Source organism: Xiphophorus maculatus, chromosome 15, assembly GCF_002775205.1.
Source record: "Xiphophorus maculatus strain JP 163 A chromosome 15, X_maculatus-5.0-male, whole genome shotgun sequence".
In the NCBI taxonomy this organism is placed as follows: domain Eukaryota; kingdom Metazoa; phylum Chordata; class Actinopteri; order Cyprinodontiformes; family Poeciliidae; genus Xiphophorus; species Xiphophorus maculatus.
Window position 1 is genome coordinate 1377216 of NC_036457.1, and position 24788 is coordinate 1402003.

Here is a 24788-nt window from a genome sequence, read left to right on the forward strand (position 1 = left end):
GAAAAAAATCTTAAATTTTGAGATTAATCTCAAACATTTTCTAGAAAGAATGTTTTCAACAACAGAACTTCTTTAAAATTTGAACATTTTCTCAAACAATTCTGATATTTTTAGATTAATCTCATGAAATTTCTAGAAAAAACTTAAGTTCTTAGTTTGAAGAGTTTAAAAATTGCTATAAAAACTCAAAAATTTTGGGATTAATCTCAAAGTTTCTAGAACCAAATGGAAATCTAAGTTTTTTTGATAGCAAATTTCGACTTTTCAAACTTACAAAATTTCTACGTTTTTTCTTGTAAATTTTCAACTCAGAAATTTCCTTGTTTTTTTTCTAGAAAATTTCAGATATTCTAGCAGAAATTTACTCCCTATTTTCTATCTACAGTGGCCCTATGCCGTGATCCATAACTAATTTGATATCTGCACGTTTTAAATTTAGAAAGATACTTTCCTATTTTCCCAGCAATATAAGTTAAATCTAAGAAAGAAGTGACATTCATAGGTGGGTATCAGGTAAAGGGACATGCTAAACAAGCACAAATACAAAACAACACTTAAACAGCATGAATCAAATCAATCACTAGATTCTTGTTGTTTTTGTCACAACATTTTTAGATGAAGAAAATATGTAGCTAAAGTATCATCTGAAATCACTGAAACGTAAGGAGTTAGAGCACCATAAACAAAACCTGGCGCTCAGAAAGAAAGGGTTTTTTTAATGCAATGGATGTAATGTTCCAGCTCAACTACTGGGCTGAAATCTATTTCGGCTGATGCTCACATATTTGACACTTGTCAAAAGTCTCTTACATTATGACCACTTTGCCATGCTAAAAATGCTAAATTATAAAGTTAAATACATACGTTTTAATGTCAATTCAAATGTAAATGAAAAAAAAAATCACCAATTACTTTTTATGTTGCAAAAATACTCCTTTTGTTTGTTGCCAATAGCAACCGAATAACACAACGTTACAGCTAGATTTTTTCCCCCGTCATACCAGCTACAAACAATAAAATAAAACATAGTGGAGTTATGTTGATGTATTGTTCAACAATTAAAATGTTGAACGTTTTTGTCAATATTAGCTCATGTAACTAATGCCAAGTAACTAATTGCCTACATTAGCTGCTCGGTGCTAACGACCTAGCGGCTATTGTTGCCAAACCCTGCTGCCTACAGTAATATTATGGGCTAAAAAATAGACTTAAGAGGAACAGCGTGAGATAAATGTGAAATATTTGAGCAGAAATTTTGTTTTACAAATATATAATATCGGTTTTGGACATTTTCCCGCTAGTAATGTTAGCAGGCTAATGCTAGTAACCGCTGTCTTTATATTTTAATGGCAGCTATCATTCATCGATGTTGGACCACTGCCAATGCTAGCAACCTGCCTACCGACAAATGTACTGTGCATAAGAGAAAAAAATCTGAAGATTTTATATTTATTTTAAAAATATATTTCACTGTGTTATGTACCGGTAGTAGTTTTTAAAGAATTTTTAAGCTAGTTGATCATATTAGTGTTGTATTGACTGCTAAACACTATAGCTGCTAATGCAAATAACTACAGTTAATGTATTAGTCGGACCCTTGGCAGATTTAGACTTAAAATTATTTTATTTCAGGTATTTTTCTGATAGAAAATGAGACAAAATGACAAATTGTGATAGGACTAGTTGAGGCTGCTTTGAGATGAAAGCACTAAAAGTCTAAACAATGGGTCGTGTTTCAGAAATAATTTGTAATTACCCCATGTAAATATTGAAAAGGGATTTTAGACAACACCTTTAACAAAAGAAAATAAATATATCATCATATGTTTAATAAATTAGAAGTTTTAGATATCATTCTTCCACTGGCTTCTTCCATTTAAAAGATAAATATGTTTATAAAATACAAAACATACTACATGATTTTTAATAAAAACATTACCTGATCGAATGCCGTAAAAATACCAGGTTTCTCCACCTTTGTGCATTTGAGTTTGTTCACGCTGTTTGTGTAAAATAAACGGGCATTTATGATATGAGCAGTGTACTAGTTCATCATTAAATAACCATAAACATCAGAGCATAATCTACATATCCCTGATTAAATGCTCAAATATTTTAAATTATGGAGGGAATTTTAACATATTTTTACAATGCAAAGTGTTTCAGCTGGACGTCTGAAGAGCATCCAGAGCTGCAGTTCCCAATATTGGCCAGCAGGGGGCGACCCGTTACAGCTCATAACAACATCACTCACTGCAGAGACAATAAAACATTATTTACAGAATAATTTCAGACAGTTTGCAAACTTGCTTGTCAATCCATGCTAAATAGCACAAGTCACATATCAATATCTACAGTTTGTCGATTTTCATCCACACATTAGTCCAGTTTTATATGGCAGGTCAGGTTATTCTCACTCCCCACAATCATGTTCTTAGCGAAAAGAGCAAAAAATGAAGTAGATGTAGTAAAACTCAATATTAAACACCTCCAGCTTTTAATAACATACCTTTTCATTGAGGTGTTGTGTTCTTAGACGTTGGAAATTTCACGTATCCTACAACCATCAGGTTACAGTGGTCTGGTTTAAGCTACTGTCCTCTCCAGGTAGCCGTATTTGGTCCCTAATGAAAAATGCAGCAGCAGACATGGTTTAACCTGACGGAACCGATACAGAGCAGGATTAGGGCCGCTGAAATAAAAATAAATATTTCAGAGGGGAAAAATCTGAATTTTAAGAAAAAAAGTCAGAATTCTGAGACCAAAGTCTGAATTGTGAAAAAAAGTCAAAATTTCAGTTTCCTTAATCGTCTTCTGTAGAGTGGGATTTCACTGTGACACGTTAGAGATGCTTCAAAGTTTCTGAGTTTCTTCAGAGACGAAGAGATGAAATTATTTTGAGACACTTCTACCGATCTCATTTGGCTTTTATAAAATGTACTCAGTTCTGTTTCATATTTATGACAGAGTATTAGGCTCACGCCATGCTAAGAAAATAAAAATTAATATCATTAAATCATTAAATTATCAATTATTTTTGACCATTTTTGTACCACTTATTTAAGGTTTTTGATCAACCTTGACTGGCTTTCAACTTCCAGCTAAGAAAATCAGATATAATCATTCACACAGGGCTGTTGAGGCTGGAGGTGTGGGAAAGGTTTGAAGTTAAAGTTGAGCGGTTTCCATTTTATGATTACTGATGTAAACTTTGATACTATCTCCAAGATATCTTCTGCACAGTGAGAATGTCTTCTAGCTGTTTGGCTTTACTATTCAAGGCTAGATCCTCATGTTATAAAAATCGGTGCCTGATGGAACAAAAACGAAAACATGAATTCTGTACAATAACTCCAATCATCTGTGTAAGAATGTCCATAATAATCTACAACCAATCAGATTTGTTCCTTTGTTATGACATGATGTGTAGTGTCTGAGACAAAACAGCACCTCGAGGAGGATGGGAAGAACCCAACCTGGTGTTTCAGGAAAACATAGAGGTGAGTCTGCATTTGACATCAGAGGTTTGTATCCAGGGCACACAGGAAGGAGGAATGAGCTCCTACTGTTTGATATTCTTTGGCACCTCCAGGCCGGTCAGTAAGGTCACCTGAAGGGAAGAAAACAAATAAAAACACTCAGCATGCGGACGGCTACACGTACACCTCTCAGGTTTCACTGGAAGGGTTTCGCTGGATTCACATTTTGCACGTTTTTCTTCTTCCGTTTTGGTTTCAACTGCTTCTAAAAACAGTTAAAGCGCTTAAAAAAACCACACATGTTTTTAGGCAATAAGTTGACGTTCTTTTTGGTGTCTGGAAAACTAGCCATTTCACAAATCAGCATGCTCTGCCTGTTACCTAGCAACCGCAGTGGAATTCCACCTGTCACCTAGCAACCAAAGCTGCCCTCTAGAGCAATTTGTCAGCTTTGCTTTTGTAAATCTGGGAAATGAGTCAAAATCCTGGCTACTTTAATGTGAATAAACTTATTTTTATTTGGATGTCATTGTCTTTCTTTAGTATAAGTCAGTGGTATACAATTAGCATAAGAAAGGAAAAATCAAACAATCCTTTACCTGCTTCTGCAGCTTACAATGTTAAAATGATGCTTAAACTACTGCATATCCATCTTTTAATTAAAATGACAGTAAACAAACTCTTTGTTATATTTTGTAAACATTTATTTTTATCTACCAGAATAGGAATTAGTGTCTTTTTCAACCCAAGGAGTCATTTTCTCATGTTTCCACGTAATAAAACTTCTCTAAAAATCGACTAGACCCTTCAAAAAAAGTTTTATTTAGTATATTTTGTTTTATAAATATATATTAGTTCGGTTTTGTATTTTTTATACTTCCACAATCTTATTCAGTTTCAGATTTTAGAGTTTAAAACCTTCAAAAGAATGAAAACATTTACTTGAATAAAATGTTTCATCATATGAAAAATTAAGAAAGCAATAAAGTCCACCTGAACAAAAATTTTATAATCCTCGTACATTTAGCTTCATTCTGTTGTTTAAATTTATTTTTATATTACATAAAAACACACAGAGATTGAAAAACCATTCATTTTCATTACCCAGTGGTTGAGACACATCTGTTAACTTGCATTAGCCGAGCTAAGTTTTCATTTAGCGCATTAGCATCTTGCTGACTTTGAAAACGTCCAGCGTACTTATCTTTCCCAAAATGAACTTTTATTGATAAATTCTAAAACGCTGGAAGTAAAGCTCTAATTTACTTGGCTGTTTTGTAACTTTTAGCTGAATAAAGGTCAACATTTGTGTTAAAGTTTTGGTTATTGACATAAGAATATTAGGGTTAGTTAGACGTTTATATCTGTTTTTTGAATTGGATACTGGCTGTTTACTCAGTAGTTTTGGCTCTTAACTCAAGTTCTAGTTGTTCCCAGAGTCTGAAGACAGTTTCAGAACCTGGTCTCATTGCAAATGAGCATCAGTCTTTTTAAAGAGTACTGATCCAGACGATGTTAGTAACTCCTCAGAAAATGTTCCAGGCACCAAAGACAAAAACACACACCGACCTGAACGTTTCTGTTAAGGCTGACAGCAGGAACAAAAACGCCGTCCAGGTTCTCAAAGGCTGTTGGTCCATGCTGCTCCTTATTTATGAAGAAGGTCAGGGTGCGTTTGGTCAGGTCCAGCAGGATGCCCACAGTGGAGCCCTTCGTGATGCCCCCCTCCGCTCTGCCAGCACAAACACAGAGAAGATAGCAGGTCACTTTGGAACGAGGTGGAACAGTGAAGAAGAAGTGAGCATTTCTAGTTCTTCAACTGCGCTATTCCGCTCAAATCTTGCTGCTTCACAGCACAGTGTGAGCTTTCTCCCATTGACTTGGATTCCTCCAGTAGAATTTCAACTGGGCCAATCAGAGAACAGAAGGAGAAGCTGTGAACAGTGACGTTGATTTTCTGCTTAGTTTCAGAGTTGTAGTCTGCCTGTAGTTTTAGCAGTGGCAGGGAAGAAAGTGAATAAATCAACATTAACAACCATCTTCTTTGGATGATTGTTTAAAGCACAGGTAAGCTTCATAGCATCGAACTGGCGCATTATGTAGGTCGTGTTAGAAATTGGGTAAGGTTGAAAGGGACGGTATTTTATAAAATCAACTTGTTTGAGTTTTACATCATGTTATAAAGTTATTTCCTCATAAAAACAAACCTGGAGAGTTGCTTTGATTCTTTTGCGCACGTTTGAGAAATCCTTTAATCTCCATGGCAACCATTCAGCAGTGTAAAACGCCTGGGTGGACCTAGCCCCGCCTTCGAGGACTAAGGGCCTCCTTGGTTCTGCAGCTGCCAAGCCTCCACTTCACAAAGATTTTTTTTTGGCAATAAGTAAAAATTATTTGGAGTCTGGAAAACGAGCCATTTCAAAACCCTCCTATTGTTGAGTCAGTAGTGAGCATGTCTTGTGTAACCCATAGTACTACCCTAACCGGTTTAAGGAAGGACAATAGGTCAGCATAACCAAATGGCCCAATCTTCATAAAAACAATGCTACCATGGTAACGATGAACTCCTACCTGTTGGTGTGGGAGTTGTTATGCATGAACCAGGACCGGTTGTTGTCCACATACATGGCCCAGGCCTTGTCGTCCTTCCCCAGCATAATTTCTTTCATGGTATTGATCCTCGCCACGCCAAACGCAGGATCCGGGTGGTTGTCATAGCGATCAATGGTGACTTCCCAATAGTGAGTTCCCTGAAATGTGTGGAAGAATCGTGGAAATTTTAATTTGTTTCCACTACGGATGTGAGCAAAACTCTGACGATATTATGCTAATTTCAAAACTGTGGTGTTTCCATTAGACAAGAAACACAAATTAAAGAAAGTTTGTTCACTTGGTGTTTTTAAATAACATTTTACTCCAATTACTTCCTGTCGTCGTCTTCTTTGCCATTTCTGTCAGTAGTAACATCTGGTTGTTGATCACATGACTTGTGTGATGTGAAAACAAAGTGTTTTTATTGCGGTTTTGCGAAATTAACCAATTTCATACAGGTAAAAACAAAACCACCTCATCCTAGCGCCAAAACTTTTAATAAAAAAACAAGAGACTTTTTGAATTTCCATGTTTTTATTAAGCAAATTTATTTTAAAAATGCCAAATTTCACCATTATATGGTCAATGGAAACACAGCTACTGTAATATAATCATCTGGACAGAGAAAATATTGAATTTATAACCACCCTTACCTTTGAGAACGCAGCCGTCCCCAGAACCACGCGGTCGTCGTAGCTGCTACACGTAGCCGTCTGGTTCTCATTAGACAGAACGATGTCACGATGAGCCGAGGAGGGGTCAAAGGTGAACCAAGCCACTGTAAAGACAACAATAAACTTGCCCAGGTTAAATATGTGTGTAAATAAAAATAAATATGTAACTAATTAGGATTTGATGTAGTGCTTTATACGTTTCTTGGCAAATTACATCAAATGAATCCAGCTGACCCATCGCTAAGCTGGAGACATTTGATAAGTTTAGTTAAATCTTTAGTACAATCATAAATTTAGTGCAACAAATACATGATGTAAAGCAGGGATGTCAAAGTCATTTTCATTTTCACCAAATCAACATCATGAATATTCTTGAAGGATCAGCTGTACCAGAATGTTTTGATAAAACCCATTAATAAACTGTTAAAACATTAATTAACAGCTGCCTCTGCATTTGATAAGTTACTCTTAAAATTAAATTATACTAAACATTTTTTCACACTGACCAGTCGCGCCAGGATTTTGGGATTTTAAATCCAATGTTTTTGACCATTTTTGCAGAAAATTTGCAGTAAAGTCACAATTATCTATTAAGTGTGAAAAAATGTAAAGATTTGTTGATTTTGAGAGAATTTCCATGAAGAACTGATTGATGTAATTTGGCAATATTCAGTTAAAAACTGCATTTATTTGACTGATATAAAAATACTTAAGCACACAACTTCCACTGGAGTCTAAAGGGCCACATTAAAGCCTATGACGGGCCAGATGTGGCCCCCGGGCCTTGAGTTTGACACATAATATAAAGGATCTGATGAATTATTATCATTGATGATGGCATTAAATTAACCATAGAAAAGCGTATAAAGTAAAAGAGGCTTGTTTTAACAAAAACAAGATCCAATATTTGTTGTTAAATTGTTGTATAAAGAAAAAAAAACTAAACTGGAGAAAAATTTGTTGGACTTTCGACAAAGGCAACCATGTAATGATGATTGTTGAACTGTGAAAAAATAAGATGTACTGTGTATAAATGTAGTACATCTGTTTGCAGCAATCTGTTGTGATAATCTTGGATCACAATATCATCTGCATAGAGTATAATCTGAGTTCTACTCTACTGCTGCCTCAACCTTACCTGATGTCAGTTATAGTTTGTGAAATCACATTTACTGTCATACAAAAGAGCAAATATTGCAAAACTCCTTGCAAATATTTCTAAATTATCTTCATAAAACCTATTGAAAAAGAAATAACACAAGTGTGAGTGTAAATGTTGAGTTGGGAGGCCAGCAGAAACTTGTTAGGATTTAAAGTGATAGACGCTTTATATTAGCTCATTCTGAAAGGAGCTCAAAATTGAAAGATCCTATTATCTAAGAATGATTTTGTGTAAAAAATGTAAGGAGCATGTTTTGTATAGGCCACAAATCAATCCTAACCAGTTCAAGGAACCATACTAGGTCACAATAATGAAAATAAAAAGTCTGTTCACATTTAAGACATGAATTATCTTTTTATACTGGATAGAATTTTTTTATTATTATTATTTTCTTAGAGACAAATTAATCATCTTTCTCACTTTTTACTTTCATTTCACGTCTCCTTCACTATTCTTTTTCTGTCATGTTTATATAAACAGAAAATTCACACAAACAAAAGCCAAACTGTATGTGCAGAAGTGAGTTATTTACCGTCAGAAGTCTTGAGAACCACCGTCTGGCTGTACGGTCCGACTCCAACGGCGTTGTAGGCTTTCACCCTGGCGTTGTAGGCGCTGTTGAAGTGCAGGCCATCCACCGTGCAGACCGTCTCCTTCCCCACGTACACCTCCTGAGGTCCAACATGTCTTAGCATCATTACTAATGCTGTTTACAAGGAGGCAAACACAGCTTATGCTCTGTGCATAATACATGAGCAAAGGATGAGCAAAGAGGTTGAGGAATGGTTGTTTACCCATGACGTAATTAATCACTTTTCTTATTCTAGAGCAGAGCAGCTTTTTCATTATTAATAACAAGAGCTACAACAGAAAATTTGACACTCATTGCTGTATTTCTGTTAGATTTATTGCTCTTTATCAATAATCTTGACAAAATGATCAGCTATCAGAAATTTTCTGCATGTTTGGAGAAGTACGTTAAGTTGTCACTTCTAATTTTATTTCTAATTATCAGGATGCTGGAGAAAACACAACTACTCCACTGTTTTTATTCACTAATAATCAACATTCCAACTCTGCGTACCTTTCTCACCTTCCATGTTACACTCGTTATGCTTCACTACACCGCTACAGGCTATCATCCGCCTGCTTCCTATTCATATAAATCACAATATCATCTGCATAGAGTATAATTGAAAATCAGTTTAAACTTTTTGTTTTTCATTTTGTTTTGTCTTTTCTCAAATAGTTTTATAAAAAAGTGAAATATGAGTCTTTTGTTTTCGATTACGGAGGAGAATTAGGGCCACTGGAGAAAAAACAACAACAAAATAAATCATAGAATTTGAACTTTAACCTCCAAATTCTGACTTTGGTCTCAGATTTCTGACTTTAATCTGAGAATAAAGTAAGAATACTAACTTTAATTTTTAGATTAAATTCTGACTTAATAGAATAATGAATCTGATCCCAAAATTCTGACTTTAAAGTCAGAAATCAGAGAATAATCTGAAAAGAAAGTCAGAATTCTGACAATGTTCTCAAAATTATTAGATTAAATTCACAATTCCAAATTTATTCTAAGAATTTTGAGGTTAAATTCAGAATTCTGACTTAATCTCAGAACAGTGACCTTGATCTCAAAATTCTGACAGATTGTTTTATTTTTATCTGAAAATAAAGGCATAATTCCGACCCTAATTCTGAAATTAAATTCAGAATTCTGATTTAATCTCGGAATACTGACTTTGATCTCAAAATTATGACTTTATTCTCATTATTTTGAGATTAAATTCAGAATTGTTGTTTTAAACTCATAATACTGATTTTAACATCAGAAATGTCAGTATGCTGACTAAAACCTCGAAATTCTGACTTTTTCCTCAGAATTCTGACTTTAATCGGCCATAAAATAAAAATAAATCCAACATGTTCCTCCAGAAAGTTATTTCTCCTCCTGCATAATTCACATCTCTGCCATTGAAGCTTGTTGCTCCCCAGATGCTCGTCTGCATTAATTAATTTATTTTTTATGCAGTGGCCTTTATTTTCCTCCATGCTGCTTTGCACCAGGCATGTGTAATAACTAACCCTGTATTGCCCTCCATTCCCATCGTCCAGCTCCAGGATGTAGCCCTCAATGGGGCAACTAGCATGCGCAGTTACCCTCCAGGCCAGGGTGGCGCTGTTGTTCCTGGTGCAGCATTTTTCCAGCTGCAGTAGAGGCGCCGCTGGCACAGCGGGTCCTAAATCCACTGGAGAACGAGATACGTGGATGCAATATTAATCGAGACATAAAGCGATAGTGATGCAGAAAGCAAGGAACAAGGAAACGGGGGGATGGGCGGTCCGAGGATAACAGCTGGATGAGGAAAAACGGAGGACGCTGGTGGTGTTGTTTTAACAAGCTGAGGGAAGAAAACAGGAGCTTTAAAGAGAACCAAGTGGGAGGATTCAGAGGGGCAAAGAAATCCAGGTTCATTTAGAGGACAACAGCTGGAAATCACTGGAGACTTTAACTAGGACATTTAACACTCTGAAGGGAAGCGGTGCAAGTGGTGAACGGGTTAGACTGATACAAGCTCTGACGTTTGACTTCAGGGCCACAAATCACTAGATCCAGGTGGTAAATCTGCATGAAATTAAGATTATATTGGCTGAATTTATATTTTACAACGCAGGATTAGGGCCATCATAGATAGAAAAATAAAGTCAGTTGTTTTAACATTAATCCTAAACAAGGAAACTTCTGAGCTTGAAAAGTTTAAAGTTTGCCAGAAAAACTCAGAAATTTTTAGATTAATCTCAGAAACTTTCTAGAAAAAAAATATCTGAGTTTGAAAAGTAAAACCATTTGGCAGAAAAAAAAATCTAAATATTTCAAATTAATCTGAGAAATTTTCTGCAAAAAATAACAAGGAAATATCTCAGTTTGAAATGTCCAAAATTATTTGGAAACTTTTAGTCTCAGAAATTTTTTACATTCAAAATTCAAAAATTGAATTTTCTGAATTTATTGGAAAAAATTTACTCCGTTTTTGTTTTCTATCTTCAACGTTCCTATTATTCCGTCATACTTTCTGGCATTTGAATACGTTCAGAAAAGCAGAACTAAATTATATTTTGTCAGAAGTATATCAGTCTAACCGCGGTGCTGTGAGAAAACTGGTGCTGAACAGGAAAAAAGAAAACAAAATGCAGATTTGAGTCATAAAACTGGGATATTTATCTAGAAACAGTTGTGAAGACACAAGGGAAAGGCAGCAGTCATGACAGCACGGGAATCAAGAGAGGATTTTAATTCAGAATAATCATTTTTTATGTTCTCCTTCCATTCACTCTGTTCTTTCCTCCAAGCTCAATATTTATTTTATAAAAGACTCCAACTGAGCTTCAGTCTGGATTTCAGCACCATGGCTGAATAAAAGGTCTTATATAACCCAGAATATGTGTGACTAAATATAAACCAGTGACTGTTTAAAACAAAGAAGTTAATCTTTTTACTATTAAATCTATTATTAAAGAGCCAAAACAGTAAAAAGATTTACAATTCTCTAAATGTGAAGGCCAAAACAACCCGACCTAAAAACAAGCAAATAAAGTAGCCCCATCATTTTTTATTTCTATTAATATTGTAAATTTCTAGAAATAGATATTCATTGTAAATCGAAAACTTGAAAGAGATTTTAACAACTGTTTATTATGGCCATAGAAGATAGAAAAGAAGAAAAAAAAGGTACATTTGTAATTACTGTCAGAAATTTTCTAGAAAGAAATTTAGAAATTTTTGAGTTTTAAAAGCCAAAAAAGTTCAAACTTAAAATTGTTCTGTTTTTTTTTTAAACTAAGTCATTTCCTACAAGCTTTTAGTCAAAAATTAAAAATTAACAATTTTATTTCATATATTTATACTGATACTTTTCATTATTACTTATTTATTTTATTATTAATGGAGCTTTGAAATGAAATTTTGCTCAAAATGTACATTTTAAATGTACAATTGAATAACAATGAAGTCTGTGCATGTCTAAATGTCTGTGCATGTCTAAATGTCTGTGCATGTCTAAATGTCTGTGCATGTCTAAATGTCTGTGCATGTCTAAATGTCTGTGCATGTCTAAATATACTCCTCTTTTGGGGGACTGGGGGTCACTTTCTTTCAAAACGATTCCTATATTTAGCCAGGTTTAAGAAATTAAAAGCTGATTTCAGTAAAAGTCTCTGGATAAAGATGGTTTTATGTTTGCTAAATAAAGGTATAAAAAGGTGAATACTTTGTAAGAAACTTATGTTGGTTGTTATGTTTAGAAAATAAAATTTTCCATCTGCTTTTATGGGACAAATTGTAGCTTTTTTGCCACAAGTGGCTGAATTTGGAAACCCTTGTTTTAGGCAAAAATATACAAAAACTCTTGATATAAATTGTCTTATTGCTGTAAAGCTTTAATATCATGCAATAAATTTAGCACAATTCTGCAGAGGTGATATAAAAACATTAACCATGCTGGACAAAAGGAGAAGTGAGTCTCCAGCTGACATGAAGGTGCAGAGGAATGAGGCAGGAATGACAAAATACATTAAAAATGGAAACAAAGGTTCACTGAGAGGGTTGTTTTTTTTTGTTTTTCTGAAATACCTCCGGGGCTCTCTGCCTCCATCTCAGCCTCACCACTGTCTGCTGCTGCCTGCATTAGTTTCAAAAGCGGTTTCTCCTGCACATCTGGAAAGAGGACGTTGGTTTGGGGAGTTTCACACAACAGGAGAGCAAAGAGTGAAACCAGAGGAGAAGTTCAACATGAGTTCAACAAGCGACGGAGCCGAGGCTGCAGGAAGATTATAATAATTAAAAAATGGTTTATAAATGTTTTTATTTTGAATTTATCATGGAGTTTTAGGGTCATACTGAGAATAAATAAAAAAATAAAATTAGGAGAATAAAGTTACTGAGAGGGTAAAACTTCAACTGAAGTTCTTGTAATGCTTTGACAAGAATAAAGTCAAAGCATTACAAGACAAACAAACACAAGTTCAAAGTCAAAATAATATGAAAATAAAGTCAAAAAATAATGAGAATAAAGTCAAAATATTACGAGAATAAAGTCGTAGTATTATGAGAATAAAGTCGTAGTATTACGAGAATAAAGTCGTAGTATTACGAGGATAAAGTCGTAGTATTACGAGGATAAAGTCGTAGTATTACGAGGATAAAGTCGTAGTATTACGAGGATAAAGTCGTAGTATTACGAGGATAAAGTCGTAGTATTACGAGGATAAAGTCGTAGTATTACGAGGATAAAGTCGTAGTATTACGAGGATAAAGTCGTAGTATTACGAGGATAAAGTCGTAGTATTATGAGAATAAAGTCGTAGTATTATGAGAATAAAGTCGTAGTATTATGAGAATAAAGTCGTAGTATTATGAGAATACGTTTCAAAAGTCAAACATGTTTGATTTTTCAAACTCAGAAATGTTCACATTTGTTTTAAAATATTTCTTAGATTAATCTCAAAAGTTCTGATAGTTTTGCCAGAAATGTACTCCTTTTTTACGACTGCCCAAACACACCATCAGATCTAACTAATGAATGGAGATTATTTAGTAAAAAGTGGATTCTGTTGTTACAGGTCAGACATAGTAAAGATCATGAAAGTTTAATTTTAATATCACTTTTTTGTTCTCGTAAGGTCAATTTTTAAAAAATAATGTTGACATTTCAAAAGTGCGCTCGTCACTTTAGAGTTTTTCTTTATGCTTCAGCAAAGTAAAAACCAGAAAAATCAGCATAATTTTCCCACATCAAACATTTAATCAGTTTTATGATAATCGCAGAGAAAGACTCCCACACGCTGTCGTTGCTTTGAATGTCAAAGACTGAAACGCCAAATAAAATCTGATCGGCCATCTTTTAACTCTGCAGCTTTGTTCTAGATGATCAGTGAGATGTGAATGTGGGGGAATGAGGCGACGAGTTTCGTGTCACCAGCCTGGAAGAACAAAGGCGGCTTGATCAAAGCTGCAGCTCAGATTACACAAACGCTGCTAAAGTGCAGCTCCGCTTCCAGAACCTGCAGATTTATGAGTCTAATTATATTTTTATATGCATTTAAAGTAACGTAACAGTGTTTGAATTAATGCAGCTCATTAAGTTTTTATTTTCTTCACCATTAAGTGCCTCATAACACAGAGAGCTAGACACTTTAACTCAACTTTAATAGTAAAAACAAACAAAACATAACTAATGGCACAGTGAAGCTAGAAAACAAAATATGAAAATAGATACAACTGAGTGAATCATTTGACGTTATTTCAGTTTCAACATTATTCAGTTTCAAAATATATGCTTTTTCAGCTTCAAAACTATTTTTCTGGTTTAAATCTCTTTTTTTCTTGTTTAACATTTCTTTCCTGAAAATCTGTTTTTCAGTTTCAAAGCATTTTTCTTTTCATTTAAATGTTTTTATTTTGTTATTTGTTTTCCAATTTCAAAATAACTTTTCAGTTTCAAAGATTTTTTTCAGTGTCAATTTTTTTTCAGTTTGAAAATTTCTCAGTTTCAGATCTTTTTTTTTTCTTCTTCTTCACATTTTCACATTTTTTTTAATTTAATATTTTCCAGTTCAATCATTTCTTTTTTTCAGTTTCAAAATATTTTCTTCAGGTTCAAATTTTTATATTCGGCCGCAATAGTTTTTCTTTTTTCAGTTTAATTTTTTTTTCTTTCAATTTGTTTTTGAGTTTCAAAAAAAAAAACTTTCAGTTTCAAATCCTTTTTATTTTACTTTTTTATTTTTTTTCTTCTTTTGATCAAACTTTTTGGCCCCACTGTAGCTCCATAGCAGAGTGTTTGCTGATCAGGTGTGCTCACCTTTGCCCTGGCAGAAGTCCAGCTGCAGGATGGTCTGCATCAGCGAGTCGGTGTTCAGGCTGAGGTCAAACTCGGGGCCGACCTTTGGCTCCAGGGCCCCTTTGACCCACTGGTCCTGGGACGACGTCACCCGCTTGATCAGGGCGTCCGAGATCTAAGCAACCAAATTAAAACGCAGACCGACGTTTGAAAAACAGACGCTAAATAATTTGAAACAAACGCTCAGAAACTGGAGCAAAATGTTTGATCATTTATTGCTGCAGGAGATGAAACAGAAACGAATGAATCACATTAGAACGTGGATTTAAAACATTTACCCTTTAGCTTTTTGTTGTTTCGCTACATTTTCTGTGAGCTTGGTCCAAACTGCAGAGCGGTTTATTCTTCACAGCGTGAATGAAGAGTTTAGACATCACTAATGATAACAAGAATCTGATCAATATGTTATAAAATATTCAGGAGAAACGGAGCGGATGGGTGATTGTGTGGGCCTTTTCACGTCGTTCAAACTCAAAAGCTGATAATGTTTGGTATCCATTTCATATTTAACTAGAGTAGATTTTAAATTAGACACAATTAAACACTAATCCGTGTAATTTGATTGTTTTATTTTGGGTATTTGTCCCTTTTATTCTGTTACAAAAAATAAACACTTAAGCTATTTGACTTGCCTTACCTGTTGTGAGTTATCGACATACATTAGTTATGATTGTAGTTAAGTTTTTAAAGTTAATTTTTCTGTATTTAATCCTGTTAAAAACACCTTTAAAATGGTAAAATGTTTATTATGCATTTAAATAACATTTAGAGCAAATTTATAAAACAATAGTGCAGCTATGTTAGACATCATAAAAATACTGAAAATATCAAATATAACTAAGAAAATCATAGCCACATCCATCGGTACATCCAACCGTTTACCCATCCATCCATCCGTCCATCCATCTATCCATCCATCCATCCATCCATCCATCCATCCCTACCTGCAGGAAGCCACTGGGGTCGTTCTCCTTCAGGACCTCCAGGCAGTACTCCATCATGCCGGTGGTCTGCCTCAGCTTCATGGTGCAGTGGGTGATCTGGTCTCGCACCACCTGGCGAACATCAAACTCATCAGGATTTGACTCTGTTTGCTTTAAAAAGCAACTTTTACGTTGCCAGTCAATAGTTTCCACTTCAAGATGGAGGCGTGACCTTTAATGCAAAGCCGGAGGTCAAATCTCCAGGGTAATTTTCCATCCTGGTAGGGAAAGAAATGCCTCTGTGTCTCAGGTGTTTGTGTTTTTAGAGGTCACTGGTTCTGTTTTGTGCTTTTTCACATCAATTCTTCTGTTTTCAAATCACAAATTATTTACGGCTGCATCTGCAGATAACTGCTAAGCTACAGCTGACTGAACCTGTTCTCAGGCATCGTGTTGGTAAACAAAAGCCTGGGATGAAAAAAAGGAACCTGGCATGATGTGGATGTCATACAGAGGAGATGAATCTGATTTTAATCACAGAACGATGATTTTTCCTCCCCCCCTCAAAATTCAAATATTAATCTTCTAAGAGCAATCTTTTCAAATTTTGTGAAAGAAAAAAACTTGGAAAAAAGTGAAAGATTTCAGAAAAAAGTCAAAATTTTGAGATAAAAGTCAGTATTCTGAAAAAATCTATATTTTGAGACAAAATATGAATTCTGAGAAAAAAATAAATAGAAATTTGAGATTAAATTCGAATTCTGAGAAAAGTCAGGACGTTTAGACTGAAGTACTAATTATGAGGGAAAAAAGTCTGAATTCTGGTGGTGGAAGAAAAAAATCTAAATTTTTAGATTTAATCCGAATTCCACAGAAAAAGTCAGAATTTTTACATTAAAGTACAAATACTGAGAAAAAAGTCTGAATTCTGAGAAAAAAATACAAATTTTGAGATTAAACTCAGAATTCTTTGAAAAAAAAGTCAGAATATTTAGTAAAAGTCAGAATTAATTTTTTTAGTGGTCCTAATCAGCCAGTTAGAAGCAGGAGAGCAAAAAGAGCAAATCGACACCAGCAGGTCTTTAACTATCCCACCAAAACACAAAAATGTCCGACAGCAGAAAAAACCTGTAGAAGTCTCTGTGTGTCTTTCCTTATGCTGCGTTGCATCTGGTTGAGTTGAAGATCAGACGGAAAACATCTTGTGACTCTCAGATAATGAAACCAGCGAGCGCCTGGACGAGTCTGAGTTAATTAGATGGAGTCTTTGTGATTAGTCGCCTCGTTTGTTTGAGGATTAACGATATCCAAGCTAATTATTCACCTGTCAACAACTGTCTGGGCTGAAATATGAAGAGCATGAAGAGTTACAATAAACACCTGATACTCTGAGCATTTGGCTTTCTACTTCTACATTTTTTAAACTTGAAAGGCTTCATATTTCTCTTGTTGTTTATGTTCTCTGGTCTTGCCATACTAATTCACTTCTCTCTGTCCATTATTGTTACAAAGGTATTGCCATATTAATTTATTCATGTCTTTAGTTTTGAGTGAATTCTTTTTAGATTATTTCCACAGTTTTTTCAATAATTGCTAAAATCTCTTACAAGGAATTTAAAAATTACGTATTTTAATTTTCTTTTTTTTTTACTGAGATTTATAAAACCAGAGTCTGATTGTCTTTAATCATCCTCAAAATCACATTTAAGTAACATTTTGAAGGATTACAACTCAAACTGAACAGTCTGTGTAAATATTAAGTTAAACTAATCAAAAGGCATTTTGAACCGTATTGTACGGCACTTTAAACGAAAGACCTTTCATTATTTCATTCACCATCTAGATAATTGCAACAATATCCTTCTGCTTCATCTCACCTGATTTTGATGAATGGGTCATTATGAGGTTCCTGCAGAATTAATTAAACTGACTGCATGAAGAGAGTCGGAGCAGCTAAAGGCACTGAGGTGGAAAAACTCTGCTCTAAATACAAAAGCAAACATTATTTTACAATTAAAAGTAGATGTAATCAATGTTTGTCAGATAACATTATGCATAATTTTATAGAAACTTTTCTAAACGTTTATAGTCTGGCTTTAAAAATCTGTGCTTTTTATTTGATTTGGCAGATTTTGCTAAAAGACTTATCTTCACAATCTGACATTTGAAATAACAGATGGACCTGAAATGTGAAGCATTTCACATAAATAAATGGGAAAACTGAAGGAGATAATTACATGGAGGAACATAGAAATGGTGTTCTATGAAAGACAAAACAAAAATAAGCTGCAAATCACAAAAAGAGTTTACAAAAACATGAAAACCTATGACAGGGCCTTAGGGCCAATTTAGACAAAAAAAGAGTACATTTTCACAAAAGAAATCTCATAAATATTCCAGAAAAATAAAAAAAATTCAGAGCTAGAAAAGTTTAAAAATTGGTTAAAAAAAAACAAACAAAACAGAACTGTGAAATTTTGAAAAATAAAAACAAAAAACACTTGGAAATTTCTCAGAAAAAAATGTAATTCAGTCAAAAATGTCAGAATTCTGAGAAAAACTGAATTCTACAAAAAACTAATCTCTTAAAAAAATATATTTTCTAAGAAAAAAAATGATCCTGAGGAAAAAAACATCTAAAATCTGGAAGAAAAAAAATCTGAGTTTTGAGAAAAATGTCATAATTCTCAAGAAAACATCTGAATTCTAAATAAAAGATCTAAATTCTGGTAAACAGAAAAACTGAATTCTCATTTTAAAGTCAGAATTTATTTGAAATTCCAAATTTGGAGAAAAAAAAGTTACTCATTTTCTAATGAAAAAGGAAACAGGCATGTAGTGGGTAAACATCTTCAAACATATTACTAAGAGATTTAATCCTGCTAGTGAGCGTTACCTTAAAGGCATTTGCTTTTTCAGAATAATTAAAATTCATAAAATTTACCAAAATTCATAGTTTTAAATCTTCTGGACTTTAGTGAACTTCTTTGTTATAAACTCTTGTTGATCAGAATGAAGTCCATAAATCTTGAGGTGTAATGAAACATCTTGAAACATGAACCTCTACAGGTCCCTCCCTTCTTTCCCTGTCGCACACTGAGAGTCGGCGTGGGTCGGTGGGTCTCACCTTCAGCTTGTACTCCTTCTCCTTGGTGACTTTGGTGAGCAGCTTGGCTTTCTGTCTCGTCAGCGCCTCGATCAGAGAGTCACACTGAGCCACGAGGCAGGCTTCAAACTCCACTCCGTTCTCCTGAAGGAAACACACATCATGCTAGTAGCGTTTAGCTCAGTGCAATTTATTTTCCTTTGAGATGTTTCTGAGTGATCAGAGGTGAAATAGGATCTGTTGGTGTAGATGTGTTTACCCACCAGCTCAGAGATGCTTTTTGTTTGTCATTAAAATGTAAATTTATCGTCTTGGCTGCACAAACATGAACACACGGCGGTGATTATTCCAGCGTTGATACCAATATAATTACTTCTTCAGAGGCTGCACTCTGGTCTGAACCATCCCCCACTTCTCAATATGCAGCACAGGAAGAAAAGATATCTTCTGTCAGCTGCAGTTCTGCGTTTGAGCTTCGATAGTTAAACATTTCCTGACAGCCAGCAGTTTTTTCTCCGGGTCGCAGCAGCAATCAGCTGGATTACAGGGACATACGACCACAAACATCGATTTATTTCATTGGATTCTTATGTGGAACCCCAAAACAAAGCAGCATGGAGATACGACAAAGTATTAGCCCAGAAAAAACAAAAAAGAGATGAAATTACAAAACTTATGTTATAAAATTATGAGAACAAAGTTGTATTATTATGAGACACACAAAAAAACCTGCATTTTCAGTCTTGCTGCTGACAATTATCTGATGCTGAGTTTACGACGACTTTATTCTGGATTTTATTCTGGTAATATTGTGACATTAATCACGAAATATTACGACTTTAATCTCGAAATATTATTAATTTATTCTAATCATTATGTCTTTATTTTCATAATTTAATGATTTTGATTTATTTTTATCTAATTAGCTTTTTCCCATTGTATGAATCTGTGAATAAAATGAAATTATGTTTTTTTTTTATTCATACAAAGAAAGAATCTCTAAAGTGTATTTAGCATATTAATAAAACCCTGTGCAGAGAATTTTCTTCAGAACAAACCCAGTTAGTCCACATTTGGAGCGGATCTTTAAGAGGACCGTCTCTTTATTTCATCCTCATTCAGGCCATGCAAACAAAACTTTTTTTTTTAACTTAAATTCAATCCTCCCGGTTTTATTTTAAGAGTCTTAATTCCTGCACATGCTGGAGGATATGCGAGCGTCCGTGTGTGCGTGAGCGGCAGATGCTGCAAGTGAAGATCAGCTGCAGAGTAAAACAGTCTGCAGGGAAAACACACACACACACACACACACACTCTACATTTATCGTTTGTTGTCTGGTTCGTTGATCTACTGGATTTATTTCCCTCCTACTGATCTAAAAAAGACCAAATGTTACTTTACGTCTGATTTATTTAGGCCCTATGCTTCATTACAAGCAGGTTTTTGAGAGAAAATATACTTAAACGAATATGTAAAGAGTGATGATTTTGGATTTAGTCGCAGGAAATATGCTAATAAAAAACACAACGCTGATGAAAAACACAATCTGCTACTTAGAAAAACAGTGTTAAAGTATTTTCTTTCAGCTTCAAAATGAAAATCTGAATTTGATCTTATCTGCTTCTGTGTTTCCTTGTGAGAGTTTGACAACAAAGCTTTTCTTAAAGTCGCCTGCTGGGAGTTCAGTCGGCAGATTTTTCCTTCATGTTTTTGTTCTAAAGATAGCATCAACTCGTACTCACCTCAAAAGCTAACATTTTATCACCTTTTTGCTTCATCATTTGATGGGATAAATGCAAAACTATCAGACAGAAATCTATTTTATAGAAGTCAACTGGCATCTATCATTCTGAAGAGAATAAGGGCCACTGGAAAAAAACACTTTAATTTCTGACTTTTTTTCACAAATTTCTTAGAAAGAAAATCAAAATTCTAACTTTAATCTCAGAACTTTGACTTTCAGATGAGCATCAGAGGAGCGACCGGCTTTAATGACAACGATGTGTGTCAAGCAGGAGGAGAGCAAAGTTTCTGTGGAAAAATGCTGGATTAAAGTGATTTAATACATGAAAGATTTTTCTGAGAGAAAAAAGTCAGAATTATGAGAAAAAAGTCAAACCTCTGAGATTAAATCTAAAATTCTGAGACTAAAGTAAATTTTTAATTCTCAGGAGAAGCACATTGTTCTAAACTCATAAATTTTAGAATAATCTCAGAAACCTGCCAGAAATACATGGAAATTTCTGAGTTTGAAAAGTTGAAAATGACTTTTTAAACAACCATTTTCAACTTTGGAGACTCAGATGCTTTTTCTAGAAAACTATCTAAAATTTTCTGAGTTTACAAAATTTCTGAGCAAATTTATAACTTTTCAAAGTTAGAAATTTTCTTATTTTCTTTTCTAGAAAATTTCTGGTAGTAATCTCAAAATTTCTGAATATTTTTCTACATTTAAAAAAAAAATCTGAAACTCTGTTGTCTTTTTCTAAAATTTTTCTAGAACTTTGCAAACTCAGAAATTTCAGATTTTTTTCTGGAACATTTCTGAGGTTTTTGAGGGAAATTTACTCTCTTTTGTTCTAACAATAAAGGCCATAACACGACTTTTTATAAAAAAAAAAAAAACGTGAGTTTATTCAAAATAGATATGTTGCCATTAAGCTAATTTATTTTTAAAATGCCAAATTGCAGTTTTATTGTTAATGGAGACACAGCTACTGACGATCTGATGTCAGGTTTGTAATTTTCAGTCTTGACGGTGATGTGTGTGGAAGTCCTTCAGCTCACCTGTATCTGCTGCAGCATGTTCTTCAGCTGAACCAGGAACTCTTTTGCCTCTTTTGCTTTATCAGAGACGCCGTTCAGAGCCTGGGAGAGCTGGCACTGCACACAAACACAGAGGGGTTTCACATTAGGCCAGACGTCTCCAAACGTCCAAAAAATAAATTTTGTTTTTCATTAAAACTGAAAAAAAAATTCTTATAGTCAATATTTCAATATAGCAGTCTATAGTCTGTAGAAAAGGAAAATCATTGTTGCTCCAAAACATACACAGGCTCTTGCACAGTTGCTGTGTTAAATGACAAGTATACATTTTCCAAAACGTTTTGCTTGTTTTGTGCTTACTGTTTTTAGGAAAGCTGTTAATAAAAGAAAGGTTTAATTATGGAGAAAAAGTTCCCATTCCTCTGAGTAAAACAGTGCAACCAGTTCAACCAGTGATGCTTCTGTGCTGGTTATGTAATCAGACCCAGTTCTCCTGATCCTCGCCTGAAGCAAATTCCCTGGGAATTTCTTCCACATGCCAAAAAAAAAAAAAAAAAACTCTTTATTGTCTCTATAATATGGATTAAATTTAAAATCTCCATCAGATCATCATCTGCAGAGATTAGAGGCTGGAAGATCCATGAAAACACAATGTCATGTTTGCAAATTCACATTTAATGCAAATAATACTCTTTTGTAGAAATCAATAGAAGGATATCAAATCCCACCCATATACTACATTTAGGATTATTAATTTCAAATACTTTTAATGGGATTTAGAGAAGAAAAATACACTAATCCTCAATAAACTGGCTTTGAAATAAACAAATCCTTTTATGTTCTTAAATAACACACGAACCAAATACATCCTGATTCTAAAACGTTGTTGTGAAATCAAATAAATTACAGATCTTTGATGTAAATAAAGGTTAAGCTAATGTTGGAAGCTGAGCAGAAGCACAGAAACTGTCACTGAACAAACAGCTAATGCAGTTCAGCATATCTGGGTCCTGCAGCAGCTGGATGAAATATTGATGCTCTGCTGCAGAAATATAGGTTAACGAACGCAGCTCAACCTACAGCTTCCATGCCTCAAAACAAAATTTTATTAAGTTTAATAAACATGCATATCAAACAAAACTTGATGTATTTTACAAGGTTTATATAAGATAAATCAACACAAAGTGACCCGGCACAGTAGCTGCATTACTGTTACAACATATGTTCATATTCTGCAAATGTAAAACGAAAAACATCATTTCATAATTACTGTTTCTGTTAAATAAGAAACACAATTAAAATCACATGTGAACAAGCTTGTTCACGTCACAAATAATTGAAAAACATGCAACACCATCATCATTCAACTACTTCCTGTCGTCTTCTTCATCATTTCTGCCAGTAGTAACATCCTGCTGTCGATGATGTTACTCGTGAGATGCGATAAAAGGTTCGTCAGTTTTGCGAAATACACTAATATTGATACAGACAAAAAAAACCACATTATTCTACCACAACAACTTTTCATCGTAAGACATGAGTTTTTTCGGAATTGGCGTGATTACATTAAGCAAATTTATTTTTGTAATTCCAATTTGCATAATTTTATGGTCAATGGAAACACAGCTGGTGTTTGGATCAATATCTGCATAAGAACTCTACAATTTTCAGAAAAAAATATGGAAATTTGTGAAAAATTTGCTAGAAAAACTTACATTTTTTGATTAATCTCAGAAATTTTCTGCAAAAAATATGAAATTTCTGAGTTTGAAAATTTAACGTTTCCCACTTTTAGAAGTTTTTTCCAGAAAATTTCCGAGATACAATTTTTTAAAATCTACAGTTAAAGAAAAATCTCCACATAAAAATCATAGATATTTTTAGGTTAGATAAGGTAAACTTAAGTGTAAGTGAGAAATCCTAGAGCACCTGAACGCCACATCCAAAGTTGCTGACGAAACATACACCTTATGAATGGATTGATTATACTGGAAGGGCAAACTGATTGCCATTTGTCACTGTGACACTTCAAAAATCTATATCAATATAAGTGAAATTAAATTTTATGAGTGTTAGATAAAATAGTTAATGCTGAGCTGGCTTTTTGTTAACAGATATTAAAAATCTGATTAAACTGAATGTTTTCTGGTTCATTCTTGGAAACACACAACTGTAGGGAAAATCTGGCACATCAAAAAAATACTCCACCCTTATTGTAAACTTGTAGATTATTGGAATAATCAATAAATTGATGGATATTTTCTGTTCTTTGCTTTCCACATTTTTTGCTTGGAGCACAACATCAGTGTCTGGAAATTGTAAAAAAAAAAAAGAAGAAAAGATCAAATTGTCTAATTATTACAAATTGAATTTATTACTAGATTTTTTTTAAGTGTCTTTTGTTGTGCACATATTCATCCATCACTAGTAAATAGGAGGAGACAGGACAAAGAAGACTCACACTGTTACACACATGATGAATTTGCTCCTGTGAGGACACTCCCACCTGTTTCCCTTTTTCTGGATGCTGTTCTCATGAATGAGCTCAGACACAAAGACCCAGAAGGAAACAGAAAAAGGGAAGACCCATTTCATCACGTTAAGATGTTAAGTCATAAATACGGTAACAATTTAATGGAGCAATGTGCAAATGATGTGAATTAATCGCTCTTTAATTCCTTCTGTATTTGTATTAAACTCATCCAAATTATTTTTTGTAGCAACTACTGACCCTGAATCAAAAAACTAATTACTTAATAAATAACTGTTTTTGTACATCTATTTTTATTTCCTTTTTTTGTGTGTTTGTTGTCATAGGCATACTGTAAAGTCTGTGTAGTTTCATTAATTTAAATACCATTACATGGTCCAAGTCGCCATTTTGTTTACATTCTCTTAGCAAGATATTGTATGCTAGCTCCGTCCAGCTAGAACAGTACAAGTAAAATTCAGTTGTTTTAATTTGAACCACAGAAAATAGATATATTAGTTGACAATAGTTGAAATAGAAAGCAATAAATAAATAACAAGGGGAAAATGATAGAATGATAGAAAAGGGTAGAGTGCCTTCTCCAGGTCAGGGGGGGGTGTCCTGCCCCAAGTGGAGGAGTTTAAGTATCTTGGGATCTTGTTCACGAATGGGGGAAGAAGGGAGCGGGAGATCGACAGGCGGATTGGCGC

The 24788-nt window shown here is 34.2% G+C and overlaps 1 protein-coding gene across 3 annotated transcripts in view; it reads right to left on the reverse strand.

Moving 5' to 3' along the window:
- Positions 1-640: 640 nt before the first annotated feature.
- The window catches only part of trim67 (tripartite motif containing 67), a 40757-nt gene continuing 16609 nt past the window's right edge, over positions 641-24788 (reverse strand). The window contains exons 2-13 of one of the 3 annotated variants that reach the window (XR_002754057.1): positions 21630-21725; positions 18863-18985; positions 15757-15867; positions 14774-14927; positions 12544-12627; positions 9999-10162; positions 8440-8578; positions 6725-6849; positions 6051-6229; positions 5049-5211; positions 2510-3610; positions 641-2253 (exon numbers count right to left, since the gene is read on the reverse strand). Coding sequence is in view for 2 of the 3 variants with exons in the window: in XM_023348273.1 (XP_023204041.1) it covers positions 3563-3610; positions 5049-5211; positions 6051-6229; positions 6725-6849; positions 8440-8578; positions 9999-10162; positions 12544-12627; positions 14774-14927; positions 15757-15867; positions 18863-18985; positions 21630-21725 (1386 nt within the window). In the remaining variant the exon portion in view is untranslated. Of the gene's footprint in view, positions 3611-5048; positions 5212-6050; positions 6230-6724; positions 6850-8439; positions 8579-9998; positions 10163-12543; positions 12628-14773; positions 14928-15756; positions 15868-18862; positions 18986-21629; positions 21726-24788 lie in introns of all 3 variants that reach the window. The other 2 variants (XM_023348273.1, XM_023348274.1) reach the window with 2 other exon arrangements.